Raw genomic sequence first — 17978 nt, 5'->3', positions numbered from 1 at the left:
ATATTATAAGCTTTTTCTCCCACTAAATTCTGTGCTTTCATCTCTCATAACAACTATCACATTGGGCTGAAAATGCCCGTTTGTCTTTCCTTCCAGGGTATCACAAGCTTCTAGATGGCAGAGATTGAATCTTTACATGTCTTTGTTTTCACTTACACATATATCACCTGGTACAGAGAAGGCTATTCAGTAATGGCTGAATTAATGATGGAGTGGATCAGGACACAGAGACATGGAGGGATGGCTGGATGGACAGAATGGGTATATGTATATATGAAGGGATGGATGGGTGGATGCATGGATAGAATGAGTGTATGTATGGATGGATGGATAGAATGGGTGTATGGATGGATGGGTGGATGGATGGGTAGAATGAGTATATGGAGGGATGGGTGGGCGGGTTGATGGATGGATAGAATGGGTGTGTGTGTGTATGTAGAGATGGGTGGATGGATAGGTAGGAAGAAGAGGTAAAGGACACACCTATTTTCCTCTGGTAGGACAAGGTCCCGCTGTCCTGGATTACCAATCAACTTCTGAGTTCTCAGCCCCTCACTCCAGGGCGCATCTCCTAATAATTCAATCCTTTATTCACTCAATCATTCTTTACTTCTGATGATGAATGTGAAGCCTTCACTGTGTGCTGAGCACTGCGCCATGCACTGAGGTTTTATGACAAATGGAACCTCATCCTGGCTTCAAAGGCCTCCAGGCCACTCTCTGGCTCGGGAAGCTCCAGGAGCTCCAAGGCCTGGCCTGTGCCCAGGGAGCTTCCCAGCAGACCTGTCCCGGAACTTCCCCAGCCCAGACGGGTGGGAAGGCGGGTCTGTGTGCTATGCGGAAGAGCTTCAGCAACAACCCGTTGTGCAGCTGTTCCCACTGCCTCCTCCATCGTCACCTCTATGGAGAACACAGCACCGGGACCAGGGCAGCTGAGAGCATTCTCCAGGAGACAGGAGATGATACTTCCAAAGGCTGAAACAGTTCAGTTTGCAGAACATTCTGGTATTCAGATTAATGCCTCTGGGGCTGTTTCCATCTTGATAACTAAGCATGGAATTGAGGATAAGCTGTATAAGAGGCATCCTGGTGGGCAGTGGGAGGTCAGAGATGAAAAGCTAGCTGCATATGCAAATGACATGTGTGGATAATGTCCTGAAGCGGCTAAGTGTTCAACTATGAAGAGAGGTCAAGATTTTTTTAAGTGGTGGTTGCGCCCTTGCAAACGAATGTAATGTACTTTTCATCAATGCAGTGATAACTTACACAGGTAAAAACACGAAGCATGTTGTGCTTTTTTAATATGGCACTAATTGTGTGTGTCTACAGTGTACAGATCACAGTGCAAAATCCAGTAGCAAGGTCTATTCCCTATTCAAATGGCACACATTGTAAGAATGGAACAAAGATTACACTTAAAAATAGTCCATAGACTTGTCTTGCTTTGTGTTTTGGTGAATGGGAATTACCTGAACCGATAACAAGCAGCATTTAATGAAATGATGACATATTCAGGTAAACAGAGCATCCATGGATACCATTTTGCTTTCTTGTTTGTATCTTTTATCTCTGATGGCTACAAATGGAGGCGATGGCAAGGTCCCCCATACTGGCTTCCATTTCAAAAGCAGAGGCTCCTGGGTTGCAATCAACCAATCCTTCTGTCTAACTTTGGCTTATTCAGAGACTGGCTCATGGACGTGTTTGATAGATAACCAACTAAGGATGAGAGAAGTGGGGAAAGTAAGATAGAGACTTAACCTGTTTCTTTTTGTCTTCCATCCTTTAGGGAGAAAAAGGCTTGGATGGCCCTGTGGGACTCCCTGGACCAAAGGTCAGTACTACAGGGCGCAGAATTGCAGTTTAAAACCCTGAGTAATCCTTTGCACTCCTCTCGGTTAAATAAAAGGTGTGTGAGATTGCTGTCTTGCCAGGGTTTTGCCCCAGATATTGAGACAGAAAGGTAAGAGCAAGCGGCATAAAATTCAAAGCCCGTAAGTCTCCTGCTTGGAACCTCGTTCCTCAGTCTGAATATTTCAGCACAGCAGCCCTGGATTACACGAGTCCCAGGTCAGGTCTTCTTTGCTCCCACAGGCTTAGCTCTCCACAGTCACTTAATTCTGCATCAATCCTTTTAGGCCACTATGTCCCAGAAACCTTCAGAGCTCGAGCTTTTAAGATTTGTTGAAATTGCACAAAATTTTCCTACACGAATATTCTAAAATCGCTAATTGCACAGGGCCTTGCCTGCCTTGTGGGGTCCTGTGTCTTCAGGCATGGAGGGCCCCCCTCTTTTCCTACATCCCAGCCTTGACATCTTTCCAGCACTGGAAGGGACCATCTTCCCTCATGGGTCAGGCCTCAGAAAGCTGAGAATGAGAGAAATGAACTCCCTCGCCTGAGGGCCCTCGAAGCTTGATCAGAGAGTTCCGGCTCAGCACAGGTTCCTACCTGGGCTGGTGTTTGGGGAGGGGTGTGGTGACGGGAACCCCTGGGGACTCCGGACCTCTTGCTGCCCCTGCTCTTTCTCCCTTCTCCTCCCTTTCCCCGTGTATAACCCCTCAGTCTTACCTCTTTCCCCTCCCCGCTCGTCTCCTTCTCTCCTCCCTCTCTCCCTCTTCCTCTCTTTCCCGTATTTTCTAGTTTTTCATCCATTCAGCCCATACTTTTTGAGCACCTGCTATGGGCCAGGCACCAAGGTTGATGCTGGGATTTCAGGATGGCCAAGACGCATCCGTGGCTCTGAGTCCTGTGCGCCTGGTGATGCGGGTGGATCTATTTCTTCGTTGCCCACTTCCTCATCTTTCATCCCCCTCTGCTGGGCACCAGTGGTGATGACTGTGCCCATGCTGGGTGCCAGGCTCTGGGCCAGGGTTCACCTATGTCACGGGGGAAGGATTGACTTGGCACAGTGCCGGGGGCCAGGGTTCACCTATGTCACGGGGGAAGGATTGACTTGGCACAGTGCCGGGGGCCAGGGCTCACCTATGTCACGGGGGAAGGATTGACTTGGCACAGTGCCGGGGGCCAGGGCTCACCTATGTCACGGGGGAAGGATTGACTTGGCACAGTGCCGGGGGCCAGGGCTCACCTTTGTCACGGGGGAAGGATTGACTTGGCACAGTGCCGGGGCCCAGGGCTCACCTATGTCACGGGGGAAGGATTGACTTGGCACAGTGCCGGGGGCCAGGGCTCACCTATGTCACGGGGGAAGGATTGACTTGGCACAGTGCCGGGGGCCAGGGCTCACCTTTGTCACGGGGGAAGGATTGACTTGGCACAGTACCGGGGGCCAGGGCTCACCTATGTCACGGGGGAAGGATTGACTTGGCACAGTGCCGGGGCCCAGGGCTCACCTATGTCACGGGGGAAGGATTGACTTGGCACAGTGCCGGGGCCCAGGGTTTGGCAGGTGGTGGCTGAACAGCGCTTGCTAGGTGAACGCTGGCCTGTCCTTAGAGCACCCCTGCTCGAGAGGCAGTGCCAGCCCCACTTTACAGACAGGGAGACTGAGGGCCCAGGATGAGGAAATGACCTGCCCAAGAACGTCTTTCTCTTGTCCTCCTTCTTAGCTCTTTCTTCCCCTCCCTGTGTCTTCTTCCTTGCTTCCTCTCCTCCTTGCTCCTCCTCTTCCTTCCCTTCTCCCTCGGGATTCCTGCCTCTCTCTCTACCTCTTTCATTTCCCTCCTTCGCCTCGTGCCCTTCTCTCCTCTGTCCTCACTCTGCTACGTTGGGGACCACAGACACAGCCATTCCACGCACACGTGCATGCGTGCAGGTGTGTGCACCACACTTACACATGCATGTGCACACACGTGTGCACTCATGCATGCACCACACACATGCACACACACAAGCACACCATTTACACAGCTCCCCTCCCCTGGCAGTCCTTGGACTGTGTGCTGATGGAGAGCTGCTCCAGGTGGTCCAGGTGTCAGGCAGTCAGAAATTGCCAGAAGGAGAGCAAGGGTTTCTGCCTCACCAGGTACTCCCTGGGCTGGAACTTCACACCTCCCAGCTGACAGGTGAAAGGAGCAAAGGTGCCTGGGGCTGGTGGACCCACAAGTAGAAAGCATTTGTCTCTACGAGGCTGTTTGTGTGGACTGTGCTTCTGCTGTGCTTGAACAGATCCAGACAGTGCAGGCGGCAGAACCCCAAGGAATGCCGTGGAGGGAAAGAGGGGCCAGCCTCCCGCCCTCCAGCGGGTGCCTGTGGCCAACTGGCAGGCCTGGTCCTATGGTGTTACTGCCACACTACCCCCACCGGTGGCTGGAGCCCTGTGTAAGCTGCCGAGGCTCACGCTGGACAAGGTCGCACCAAAGCATAGCCTGGTGTCTCCTGGAAGCCACACCCATTCTAGATGTGAGAACATAAAGAACAGAGGGCCCAGTGGGGGTGAAGGACCCACGAGAGAGAGGCGGAATGCTGCGTGCAGAGGGCCAGGATGCCGGATGCCAGGAGTCCGGGGTCTGTGGGGTTGGCAGGAGAAGCTGCTGCGCTCCTGGCGTGGGGGTGGGGGGCCCAGGACCCTCTCTATGGGAGGCCCTGCTGGAGCTGGGGTGTTGTGCAGATGGCATAATTGGGGACCCCGGGTGGTCCCTGGGAGCTTTCAGAGCGTCTTCATGCCCTTTATCCTGTGCGTGCTCACAAAGGCAGCCCAGGGCCCCAACACAGTAACCAAGGAGGAGGCCCGGGCGTGGCCCTGGCGCTTCTTTCCCCCCGTGGGGCCTGCCCATTGGCCCAGCAGCCGGGCTGTCCCCAGGAACGAGCTTGCGATGCTGTCCCTCACTCGCTTTCTCAGGACGACCTTGGTTCCTGGAATTGTGACGGGGGTGCTACGTCCCCAGAGTGGGAAGCGTGGCCTCATTGCGTGGCTGTGGTTAGCATGATGGATTCAGCCAATCGTAGGGACCCGGGGCCCATCTGCTGGGACAGCCCCTGTGTGCTGGAACCCCGCAGATGGGGAAACCTAACCTGACGCAGGGTTCTGGCTTCCCTCCCTCAGGGAGACGCGGGTGCTGCTGGGCTGGTGGGAGCTCCTGGACCCAAGGGAGAGAAAGGTGACACGGTGAGTGAAGGGCCCCTGCCACACATCGGCAACCCCTGTGCTGGCGGAGCACCTAGGGCTCTCCCCCGAGCACACCAATCAGCCAGTGGGTGCGGGGCACCTCAGGGAGAAGCCAGCCTGCCCCAGGGGCAGGAGAAGCTGCAGGCCCTGCCCACCTGGCCTTCCCGGCCCTGTCCCTTAGAATTCGGGGTCTCAATTGGTCATTCTGGCCTTTGCGTGTCTTTCCTCTGCCGGGAATGGTTTTACCCTCCGTCCATCTCCTCTTTGCCCCTTGCCACCCCAGCGTTCAAGCTCGACTTGTGTTGGACTCTCTGAGACGTTTTCTGACCCCCTCTCCTGAGACATTCCCCCCCCCCCATGCCCCACATCACCCAGGATGCTCAGGGACGGCTTCGTCTGTTTCCCATATCAAGATGGGGACGCCCTGACGGCCTGGTGTGTTTGTCGTGATTAAAAAAAAAACTAGAAAATTAAGCAGAAGATAAACTAGGAAGTAAAAGACTTGAACAACACTACAAGCCAACTATACCTAGCAGACTTTTATGGAATGCTCCAACCAACAACAGCAGAATATACACTCTTCTCAATTACATGTGGAACATTCTTCATGATAGTTCATATGGTAGGCATAAAACAAGCCTCAATAAATCCAAAAGTGTTGAAATCATAGAAAGCATTTTCTCCAATTGCATGGAATGAAATTAGAAATCAACAATAGAAGGAAATTTGAAAAAAATCACTTTGTGGAAATTAACTCTTAATAACCAAGAGTCGAAAAAGAAATCACAGAGAAATTAACAAAATACTTTGAAGTAAATGAAAACAAAGACACTAAGCATATAAAAAAATCATTGGCTTCAGGTAAAGCAGTGCTCAGAAGGAAATCTATAGCTGTGAATTCTTACATTAGAAAAGAAAGATCACAAATCAGTAACCTAAACTTCTACCTTAAGACAGTGAAAAATAAGAACAAACAAACCCTAGAGTAAGCAGAAGAAAGGAAATGATAGAGATTAGCATGAAAATAGATGAAATAAAGAGTAGGAAAAAAATAGAGAAAATCAATAAACCCAACAGTTATTTCTTTGGAAAGAGCAACAAAATTGAGAAGCCAAGAAAATAAAATAGAGAGGCTAAAGTTACTAAAAAAAAAAAAAAAAAAAATAGAGAGGATTCAAGTTACTAAGATCAGGACATTTCTTGGAACATACAGAAATAAAAATATTTATGAGGGAATATTCAGAACAAATTGATTTACAGATTCAATGCAAATCCAATCAAAATTCCAGCTGGCTTCTTTGCAGAAACTTACAAGCTGATCCTAAAAAGTCACATTGAAATTCAAGGAAACCAGAATAAATTTGGAGGACTCACACTTCCTGATCAAAATTTACTACAAAGCTACAGTAATCAAGACATTGTGGTGGTAGTTATTAACACAACCAGGTATGTACATGCACAAGAATAAAGTTGGACCCCTGCCTTTTAACACAGATAAAACATATCTCAAAATGGATCAAAGACCTAAAAATTAAGAGCTAAAATTTTAATACTTTTAGAAGACATAGGAGTAAATCTTCATGACTTTGGGTTAAGAAAGGTATTTTAGATATGCTACCAGAATCACAAGTGCCAAAAATAGATAAATTGGACTTTACCAAAACAAAAATCTTTGGTGCCACAAAGGACATCATCAAGGGAGTGAAAAAGCAATTCATGGAAGGAGATAAAATATTTGCAAATCATATATCTGATAAGGACCATTTATCTAGACTATATAAGGAATTCTTACAACATAATTATATCACTAACCCAATTTTAAGAATGGGCAAGGTATCTGAATAGAAATTTCTCCAAAGAAGATACAGAGATGGACAATAACATATGAAAAGATGCTTAACATCATTGTTTATTAGGAAATGCAAATCAAACCACAGTGAGATACCACTTCACATCACTAGAATGACTGTAATTAAAAGGGCAGACAACAAGTAGTGGAAAGGAAGTGGAGAAATTGGAACCCTCATGCCTAAACTGTCTGTGGGATTGTAAAATGGTGTGGCTGCTTTGGAGAACAGTCTGACAATTCCTCAAAAGGTTAAATAAGCACAGACTTATCACATATCAGTAATTCCACTCCTAGGAATTCTACTTCTCTCTCTACACAAGAGAAATGAAAACATATGCCCACACAAAAACTTGTATGCCAGTGTTCACAGCACTGTTCACAGTTGCCAAGAGATCTAGACAATGCAAGTATTCAGCAGCTGATGAATGGATAAATAAAACACTATATCCATAAAATGGAATATTATTTGGCCATAGAAATAATGAAATATCGGTACATGCTACAACATGTATTAAAAATGCATGAAAATGCCTGCTTTGAAATCAGTACACTAAGTGAATGAAGCCAGTCATAAAAGACCACCTATTGTTTGATTCCATTTATAGGAAATATCCAGAGTAGGGGGCGCTGTAGAGAAAGAAAGTAGGAAGTAGATTAGTGGTTGTCTAGGGCGAGAGGTGGGGAGAATGGGAAGTGATTGTTAACGGGAATGGGGTTTATTCTCAGGATGGTAGATACGGTCTGAAATTGACTTAGGTGATGGTCATACAATTCTCTGAATAACAAAACCATTGAATTGTAAATTGTAAAGAGGTGAAGTGTATGAATTATAACTCAATAAAGCTGCTATGGAGAAGAGAATAGTCCTAGAAAGACGGAGCTGTTGGAAAAATTAAATAAGATGATATTCAGGACAGTCCACACTCAATAAATAATAGTTACAATTTCCTTTAGAGGCTCCTTGGTAGAGGTGATGGGAAATGGCCACTGGTTTCAGATCCCAGCCTTTTGCTGGCATGTGTCATCATGGAAATGCTGTTTTCAACCTTTACTTTCTGCTTGTTTTTCTTTCTAGGGAAGAGGACCTTTTGTCCGAGGAGAGAAGGGTGAGAAGGTAAGCACCCTCTTGGCCACACTCCTTGAAGGCTGTGGACGTGGCTGGGGTGCTGGGCAGAAGGACTTGGGCTGGGAGAGGCGTGGGCTAAGGACGTGCTGTCTGCCCGCAGGAGCAGGTCTCCTGGCACCTGGCCTCAGTGTGCCCCCTGACTCGGGCAGCCAGCACAGGCATGGTGGCTGGCAGGCAAAGAGGAGGAAGAGACAGGAAGGGTGGCTGTGGGCATTGAGAAGCAGGAACCCTCCTGCCTTCGGGGATTCGGGGAATATTCTGAGTGCGACATTGGCATTTGCACTATACCTGAGAATTGCAGCTTTTTGGATGGAGCCTTTGAGGCACAGCAGGGGTGGCATCTGCCCCAGTGCCTAGAGCAGAGTACTCGATGGCTCTCATGGGGAGCAGGGAATAGGGCTGGGGAGTCATTTGGGGCCAGGAGGCAGGACACTTGATTCAGGACACACAGGCTTCCTTTTCCAGCAGTGGGGACTTTTGAAAGGTCGGACTCGCTGAGAATGCGCTTTCTGCAGTTGCTCCCATAGCAGGTGCCAGTTGGAGAGGGGCAAGGCTGGGGGCTGGAGGGACCAGGTGGGAGCTTATTGCAGGAGTGTGAAAGGGGGTAATGAAGGACAGAGCAGGAGGGCAGCAGCATGGCAAGGCAGAGGAACGGAGGAGCTGGTCCACGTGCACCCCAGCTCCAAGAGTCGCCCCTCCTTTTGCCTTCATCATGACACGCGCGACACGGGCAGTTCCTGGGAACATGGGGTTCCCTTCGAGGGGGAAGCCTTCGTAGGGGGTTAGGCTGTAAGGGGAAAGAGAAAACAGAAAGCCGCTGGGAATGCCAGGTTTTCCTCGCACCAGCTATTTCCCAGAAGAGGCAGCCACGAGGCTTCGCAAGGAGCACATTCGGCTGATGGTTTCATCGAAGTCCGAGCATGGGTAGCCTGGGGGCGCACTGCTGCCGCCCCAGGAGGGGTCCGTTTCTCACTGGGGCTCCCACCAGCCACCGGTGTGGGGCTGACTGTGAAAATAGCTGCTCCCCTAAATGACAGGGACACGGCTTTCCAGGGGCCAGACACCCCTCCCAGGGCAGACCCTAGCGAAGGCCCTGCAAGCAGCCGGCCCATTGGCTCCGTCCTTTCACGGCTACAGATTGGCTCTTGGGGGGCGGCGAGGATGTGCGCACGTGCCCCCACTTTCCTTCAGCATGGCTTGGTAAGCGAGACTGGAAACAGCCGTCATCTGTGCAGCGGACCATGGCGTAAACCAGCAATTCCACGGCCAGGTAGCGCAGCGGCGTTCAGTGGTTCAAAATCCCATTTAGAAAAGCAGCTAACGGCCTAGGGAAAGCAGAGAATATTTCATTAACTTTCAAAGCATGTTGCAAAATGCAAAATAATCCCAGGCGTGTATATGTGTGAGTGAGAGAGAGGGAGGGAGGGAGACAGACAGACGGGCGTGGGGTGTTGGTTGGTTGGTCCTGGAGGCAGACCACACCTCCATCACTGCCCCCTGGGTATCACTCTCTCTCACTTCTTTGTGATTTTCTTTATTCTACAATGCCCGTCCCTCGGTACCCTATTAAAGGCACAGGCACACACACGATAATGTGCCACCCAACGGTAAAAGGCAGTTTGAGAAAGGAAAGGGAGCTTTGCACCGGGCAGGTCTGCCTCGCGCCCCCACGCCGCGGCTTCCTCGCTCTGCGGTCAGCGGTCAGTTCCTGGGCCCCAGTTTCCAGAGCCCTAAGCCAGGTTCGTGGCAGCCACCGCCTGCGAAGCCACGTGGCCTAAAGGCACAGCACCTGGAGGGGCACGGCCCAGCCTGGCAGCCGTTCCGGTCGCTTTGGCGCGAGCGGCTCTTTGTGAGCCCAGGACCGGAGCAAAGCGGCAAGGGGGATGTGGTGTTCCCTGGCATCGGGTCTGGGCCCTCGGGCTGGGAGGTGTGGCTGGGCCAGCTCGCGCGTGACTCGGTGGTGTCCTCTCTGTTCCTCCTGGACCAGCCTGCCCCTGGGGCGTGTGTGCCACCAGGCAGGGACGGACGGGCCTCCTTCCCCCGGCGCTGCAGGCACCTTGGCTTCGTCGTCTGGCTGAGCCCATGGGGGGCAGCCTCAGTTTCCTTTTCTCCTCATGCCCAGAGGCACCCCCACCCCATGCCCCAAAGTCATGCCCACAGCCCGCATCTAGGATCTGAAGCTGCCCACCCTGAGTTGCGGCCCTGGAGGCCTCCTCATACAAGAGGTTCCCATGTAGTACCCCCCGTCCCCCCCGTACTCCTCTCACATCAACAGCTTCTTTCATCACTGTGGCACATTCATTGCATTTGGTGAATATACTCTGGAGCACTGCTGCACCACATGGATAGTGGTTTATCTTGTAGTTTACGCTCTTTCCCAGTGCATTCAGTGTGTTATGTCCAGCATTTGTCCCTGCAATATCAATTAGGACAACTCCAAGTCCCAAAATGCCCCCATATCCCATCTCTTCTTCCCTCTCCCTGCCTTCAGCAACTCCTGTGGCCACTGTCTCCACATCAATGATAGAATCTCTTCAATTTCTAGAGGCACAGTAGTTCCATAGTAGAATACCAGTACATCCACTCTAATCCATACTCTATTCCTCCATCCCGTGGACCCTGGGATGGTGATGTCCACTTCACCTCTATATGGAGAGGGCACTTAGATCTCAAAAGGCCGATGGATGTGATTCTCCTGCTTGCAGTTGTGGACACTCTTGGCTCCCTGGTGTGGTGGTTGACCATCCTCACCTCCCTCTTAGCTGACCTGTGCAAGTCCAACAAACCAGAGTGTAGGAGCTGCAACTCTGCAGAGCCTCAACCTTAAGATCTTAAAGTTAGGAGGAGCATCTTAATCTCAGTACAAAGAAACTCCTTGATCAATATGGCATTGTCTTAAGTGTTTGTGAATGAAATAAAAAGGGCCATGCTTTGGATGGAAGCAAGCTCTTCTCCAGTGTGAGGGATCTGAGCTGGCTGATGATGCCACATTTTCTGAATTCGTTCCATGTGACAGCCAGTGGGCCCAGAAATCCCCCCCTCGCCATGGCTGAGAGTCAGGCTTTGGAAGCTTGGTGCTGCCTCCGCTGTGCTGTGTCACTTTGGAGACGTTATTACCCTTCCCAGCCCCGGGTTCCTCCTATGTTCCATGAGTGTTGCAATCATACCAGCGTGCTCCCATAAGGCTAGTGAGAGAGAGATGAGCTCATGGAGAGAACTTAGAGGCACCTGGTAAGATAATAATTAATAAGACTTCAGAAAGCATTATGGAGGCGCAGGTCCGAGTCGTTCTGGGTTTGGTGACAGATCAGGGCCAGCGGATTAGTTAAGTTATTCGAACAGAACGAACTCAGTGCTTTCGTTTAGAGTATGGGGGACAGATGCTCTCTTTCCAGCCTGGGTCCGGGACTGAAAGGATGAGACCCTTGAAATTCCTGCCACTGTTTTACGGCCATGAACTGAGCCAGTTTGAGTAGGTTGAAGGTGGCTCTCAGGAGGAGCCTGGCCTGGGAGGTGGGTGCAGCACACCTGAAGCCAGCGTCGCCCGCCAGCTCTGATCTCTTTGACAGGCAGCATTCCCCGTTTCCTTTTAGAGCGACAGCTGCCATTATCTCATCTTGAGTTGGCTTGGCAGGTAGAAGGCTGCCTCTCGGGCGGGCTTTAAGGCATGCAGGGAGAAGCCTACTATGTAAGAGAGGACGCAGTAGGCTTTATGGACTCGGGGTCACACCTGACAGATCGGGAGCAGCCGTTGAGAGCCACAGGGAGTGAAACTGGGGCGACGTGTTCCATTACACCACACTTAGGTCAGCAGCTAAGTCCTCAGCATTTGGCAGAGGGAAGGAAAAAACACAGCAACCTCAAAAAAGACTTTCTTAAGCATTTTCACAGAAATCCATATGGCAATAAATAAACCTTCATATGGATTTTGTGCTCAGATTTCTCAGTGTGGTGTGCAAAAAAATCAAAACAAAAATAGATCAGCAAACAAATATAAGAAACTCAGCTGAATTTAATGGGCTCATTGACTCAGCAGCAGACAGAATTTTGGGTCAGGCAAGCCATCAGTTTATTGTCTTTTATGGTTTTCTTCCATCTTTGCTGGGGCCATAAAACTGGCAGTAACTGAGCATGGCGAGAGAGGAGTCTCCGAGCCAGCCCAGTAGCCGAGGCCATTCCATCATCTTCCTGGGATGCCACCTTCTGCCAGCTTTGTGTGAGGGTTCAAAGAGGAGGCCAGAGAGGTGTGGAGTGAGCTGGAGTGTCCTGAAACCACGTAGCAGAATCTGAGCGTGTTGTCTACCCTGACGCTACGTGAATACAGAACTAGTTCAATGTGGCAGAAAGCAGCCCTGACCCTGTCAGCAGGAAATAAAGACATGCAGGGGGTGGTTGGAAGCCAGGTCCTTGACAGGCAGCTGAGGCCGCATGGCTCCAGGTCTTCAGAATGTAAGGGTGGGCACATGTTTACTCCAAAGCCAGCCTCGAGGAGCCTGCTGCTCCTTTGTCCTGCTCGTAGGGTATCAAAGGGCCCGCTTTGAATTGAACAAAGTAGGTTTCTCCCACCTCGCTGGACTGCATGCAGCAGTCAGCCTCTCAGGATGGGTGGCTAGTTCGAAGTGTGCTGGGACCCATGTGTCCAGAAGGGACTCCCTGCGATGAGTCAAGAAGGCTGGAGGTCTTCAGCTCCAAAGGTCTCCCTTCAGCCTAGATGGACTGCCCTGCTTCTAACCTGAAAGTGCATGTGAATATGCACATGCTGCTAAAATCCCCATGAGCACGCCATTGCCCTCCAACTCAGTGCAGGCTGCTCGCTCTGTGTTACTTGATGGCTGGCTGAGTCCAGTGTGTTGGGATGTGTTTCCCACCAGTGGTGATGGGCTCCGAGAGGCCCTTTCCCAGGCTTTGTCTCTTGCTGATTCAAATTCATCTGTGCTGGGACACTCTCTGCATGCTTCCACCTCCCTGTGGTTGGGCCCTCCTCTTTCGAGAGCCAGCATTCCCCTCTGCTTTTGGACATCCTAGAGCTGCTTCTGGTCTAGTGACTTTTGGTGTGCCCATTCCACGGGCATCGTCTCATTCATTCCTCCCAAGAGTTGTAGGTAGAAGCCGTGATTATCCCCATCTCATGGAAAAGGCCACTGAAATGTAGAGAAACACATACATATCATGTTTTCATTCCTAGAAGCTATAGGACAAAATAGTTTGTAAGTGATGGATTTTGAGTGAGTGAGCAAAATCATAAAAAATACCTCTTTGGGCTGGTGCTGTAATAGGGGTTGGGGAGGGAGTGAAATGAGGGACTTGAACTTTGGGGTATGATTAACTCAACCTGAGGTTTAAAGGGGCAAAGGGGGAAAGGGGTGAAGGTGTGCACAGGTAAATCTGAGCACCTGGACTTGATCCCAGGTGGGAATTCCCCCAAGTGTTCAAACAGGACTGTGCTTTAGAAAAATCCCTCCAACCACTGAGCCTAACAGGGCAGTCAGTGCTTAGAGGTGACGTTCCTGCTTGGCCCTGTTTCTGATTGAGTGGACATCTGGGACCAGCCCCTCCCAGAAGCCACCCACACCTGGTCTCACCACGATGCCTCTTGACCACAACGCGGCAGATGAACCTTGTGCCATCCACTGTGAAAGAATGAGTCCTCCCCACCCGAGCTCAGTTCTTTCTTTGGTGTCCTTCCAAGGCAGGTTTTATTGAATTGAGTCAAGAAGATTTCCTGGAGCTAGAAAACGACCACAGCGGAGAACTAAGAGAGAACTCTACTAACATAGGGATTTCCCTCCCAGCAGCTCCCTCGCAGAGCCGTGACCAGAAATGGGCTCCAAAACCACAAGATGCTTGTACCCAAGGAGTTTCTGGTGGAGGCGAAATGCCTGTCACGGCTAAGGATGACAGACCCCCTTTATTCATTTGGAGGTGGTAGCAGTAAGATGGTCATAATATATAACTCATTGGGCAACCCTAGGTGGTTTTATCTGGAATGTCATAGTGACTTGGTCTCAAAAGAAGGTGCCATGTTGTGCAAAGAATCATGGCATCAGCCTTTAGGAGGCTCCTTGGTTCGTGAGCATCTGCCTCCTGCAGGTCCTTAAGGAGGCCAGGGCATGCTCAAGTCACACAGCTGGGAGTGGGTGGGGCTGTGCTGAGCTCTCAGGCTCCAGAGCCCCCATTCCCAGCCACTGCCCTTCCCCTGAAAGGGACACAGGTGTCTGGGAACTCCTGACCCTCAAAATATGGGGACCATCTTCTCCTTTGTGTAATGGCTATAGAGCCTCCGAGGCAGGGGCTGTTAAGTCATGTGTGTGTCTTTGTACATGTGAAACTTCTAAGAATTTATACTGTTGACCTCTCGGTCTGGGTCCCTTTCTGCTCACAGCTGATTTGATCGGCGCCCGCATCTCCTATTCTCAGCCTGTGCGTTAATGTGCATTACTCATGGTTATCGGGTTGGATCACTGTGGTTGAGCACCTTCTATTTTTACAATAATTAAAGGGTTTAGGGGAAAGTTAAGTTTTGCCTCGTTTGAGCCCTCAAATAGCCTTCTCAGATGGGGGTAAAGAGCTGAGAGAACAAATGAAGGTGCCGCCGGCCCTGTCCGTGGTGCTGAAGGACGCGCTGGGGAAATTTTGAGTTCAGAGCTTCTCTCAGCCGCAGACGGAGCTGGAACAGGAAAGTCTGCACTTCGCCCTGGCTCCGCCTGACGCTCCAGCACTCGCCAAGCCCAGTGAGCCAGGCCCAGGACCCAGGGCTGTGTCTGGGAGGGGCGTGGGCGTGTGTCGGAGTCATGACTGCCACGGGCGCGGACTCCAGAAACGGCCGGCTGCGCCCAGCCCTCTGCGGGTCCGTTACTTAGCCCTGTGACCTGTGCTGTCCTCACCCATAAATTGGCAGTTACCGTAGTACTCACAGCACCACTGAACAGACTAAATGAGCTAATGCACATAAATGACTGATATTTAGGAAAAGTGCTTTAAGCGTTAGCTGGAATTACCATTACACCAGCATCGTGTTCTGGGTTTTATACACCAGATGACGTGTCTGCGCCCTCAGCCCCAATCCCCAGAGGCGCCGACAGCTGCAGAATGTCTGGGCTGCTCCACCTCCCGCTCAGGGGCGTCTCTCACTCCCCAGGCTTCGGGGAGCCCGAGCGTGTTATTAGAGAGCCTCTTCCAGGTGGGCTGACGTCGAAGCAGGAGTGGGCTGATGTCGAAGCAGGGGGCGTCCTTTCTTCAAAGTATCTAAAATAATTCACTGAGCACCCAAGAATAAAGGTAGTACCTAGTGTTTATAATCCTTCTTGCCTGCCAAGAATTGCACACATGCTCTTTGAGGTCAAGCTTTGAGGAAGCCTTGGTTTTCCCCGGTTTTACAGGCGTGGTAACTGGGTGACCAGGTGCCAGTGACTTTTCCTCATCACTAAGGGGCAGAGCCAGTTCTGACCTCAGTGTTTTTCACTCTGCAGCCTGCAGTTGTCAGCCCTAAGTAGTTGCTCTTAAACTTTCGCATGCATCAGAATCACCTGGAGAGTGTTTAAACCACAGCTGGCTGGGACCCACCCCTAGGTGTGTAATCCCAGATTCCTTTGGTGGGGCCAGAAAACTTGCATCTCTATCAAGGCCGCAGGTGCTGCTGCTGCTGCTGGTGGTGCAGGGACCAGCACTGAAGAGCCACTGCCCAGAATGTTCCTGAAAGCCCAGCTCTAGGTTTGCGCCACCTCCTACCAAATGGACAAAGGGTGACACTGACAGCACTTCTAGCAGTGGAGCCGTCTCTTTGCTATCACCTAGAAATAAGTGCTGATGTCCAATTCACTGAAAGAACAGAGGACGGGTCAACTCTCTTCTCCCTGTTTCTCATTTGCTGTTACAGTCCTTGGGCCTCTAGATGCTGACGGTTGGGTGTGGGTGGACAGGTAATTTCCTCCGGCTGTGAACCCTCGGGCAGGCCCCAGTGGGATCATGGGGGCTGTGTGTGTGTATTGGGGGGCTGATTTTGAGTCATAGCTGCCAGTGTAAACTTAGGGTAGAACTGCTTCAGGTCCTGGTTATCTTCTGAAACGTGCTTCACGTGCATTGTTCTTTTCATCCTCTTGACAACCTAGGAGTTAATTTCCTGTCTGCAGGTGGAAAGTGGAGGTTTGGTTAGTCTGCCCCAAATAGCAGCCCCTAATGCTGTTTTAGAATTTCCCTGTACATGAAGCATTTTGCCAAGCATTGTCTCAAGGCATCTTATTGGCCACCTTGGGCCAGAGATATTATTGCCTCTTGTATCAGGCATTTTACAGGAGATGGAGCTCAGGAGGGAGATAACTTCCTTAGCTAAGTTAAGGCACAGCAGAGGCTCCCTTTGAATTCTGACCTTCTTCCTCCAACCTGGTGGGAAATTCTTCCTTCTTCCTCCTTCCTTCCCTCTTTCCTTCCCTTCTTCCTTCCTTTCATCCTTCCCTCCCTCCTTCCATCCTTCCCACCACCTCCTTTCTTTCTTTTGCTTTCTTTTGTTCGCTTTTCATACTTTCCTCCCTGCCCTTTCTGTATTATTTCTTTTTTCTTCTTCTCTTATACTCTATTTTAGATCCATACCTGCACATACTTCCTCATCAATTCTAAGCACCCTCCAGTCTCTATTCCTCTTGCTGATCCACCCCATGGGCTTTGGGAGATGTTATTAGTTCTAGTATAGTACACGTAACTGGCATTTTAAAATAATTTATCGTCTACAAATTATGCCCACGTTCATTTCTCATCTGACAGCAGTGTCAACCTGGGTTTTGCAACTAATGAAACTGCATTTTACAAAACAGCATCAGCATCAGAGGAGCAAGGCATCTGGGTTATGGTTCAGTGAATCACAACTGTTACGGATAATTGCTCCTGGCTGTTTTAAAAGTTTAACATACATCAAGGCTATATTGCAATATATCAGAGAGTTAGTAAATGCCTAAAATACAATTTAGTGGGCTAAAATATGTTTGTTAATTTATGATTGGTTATACAGGTAGCTGATGGTGAGTCCAAGAGACCAATGAAGGAAGGCTGCAGTGGGAGCAGGGGTGTTCTCTAAAGGAATGTTGAAGTTAGGTGACACGTCAACAGTTAATGTCTGGGTCAGGTGAGCTTTTTCATGAGGACATACCTTTCATGAGGGCAGTGACGAATCTAATAAAATTCCTGGATCTTATGCTGACCTGAGAATGGAAATTGGTCAGAATGGGTCGAGAAACCACCTGCTTGGCAGCACCCCACCTCTGCCCCCCAGTAAGGAGGATGACATTTTGAGCCCCCCCAAAATACCTGATTGACCACATTTATTCCAGAAAACAGCTGCCACAGCAAACCCTCTCTACCCAACATTGAACAATCCTTTTGAAGCTTCCCCAAACTGCCGGTTCGTCCCCGGGGTCGCATGGTCAGGATTTCAGCAGAACCTGGGATTCACAGTGGGCTTTCCTCTCCCGCTGTGCCTGGCACGCTGCTCCTGGTGCCAGGGGGTCTGGGCGAGTGCTCTCCATGCACTGTGCAACCCGGCCACACTCCGAGGATCCTGGGCTCACGGGCCCTCGTGAGGGCTGATGGGACCCCTCAGGTCAGCTTTCCCCAGCTAATGTCTGAGATTTCTGCTTCAGGGAGGAGTAGCACTAACACTGAGCCCCGGGAGTGCCGCCCACATGCTCTCATGCTCTGGACCTCCCTGAGAGTCTTCTGTGAGCCAGCGTCCACCCCTGCCTCTGGGCTGAGGGCCTGGCCCTGGCCAGCCACTGGAAGCGCGGCCAGCTGGGAGCGGGTGCCCCCTCGCTGTCGCTGACTGGCCTGTCCCCTTTCCTGTCTGAGGCATCCCTGTCTATGTGACAGTAAGTTGCTTAATTTTGTCCTTCCAAGATGCCACTTAGGCTGGAGTTGGGGAATTGCTGAGCCATTTGAATCAAGGG

The 17978-nt window shown here is 50.5% G+C and overlaps 1 protein-coding gene across 1 annotated transcript in view; it reads left to right on the top strand.

Moving 5' to 3' along the window:
• Nucleotides 1-17978, top strand: part of COL22A1 (collagen type XXII alpha 1 chain) — a 246506-nt gene that overhangs the window by 59180 nt on the left and 169348 nt on the right. The window contains exons 9-11 of the mRNA XM_058276085.2: nt 1790-1834; nt 5009-5071; nt 7996-8034. Of these exons, the coding sequence (XP_058132068.1) occupies nt 1790-1834; nt 5009-5071; nt 7996-8034 (147 nt within the window). The remainder of the gene's footprint in view (nt 1-1789; nt 1835-5008; nt 5072-7995; nt 8035-17978) is intronic.

This window comes from Dasypus novemcinctus, chromosome 14 (genome assembly GCF_030445035.2).
Source record: "Dasypus novemcinctus isolate mDasNov1 chromosome 14, mDasNov1.1.hap2, whole genome shotgun sequence".
NCBI lineage: Eukaryota > Metazoa > Chordata > Mammalia > Cingulata > Dasypodidae > Dasypus > Dasypus novemcinctus.
Note: the sequence above shows the minus strand (reverse complement) of the source record. Positions and strands in the feature narration are given on the sequence as shown.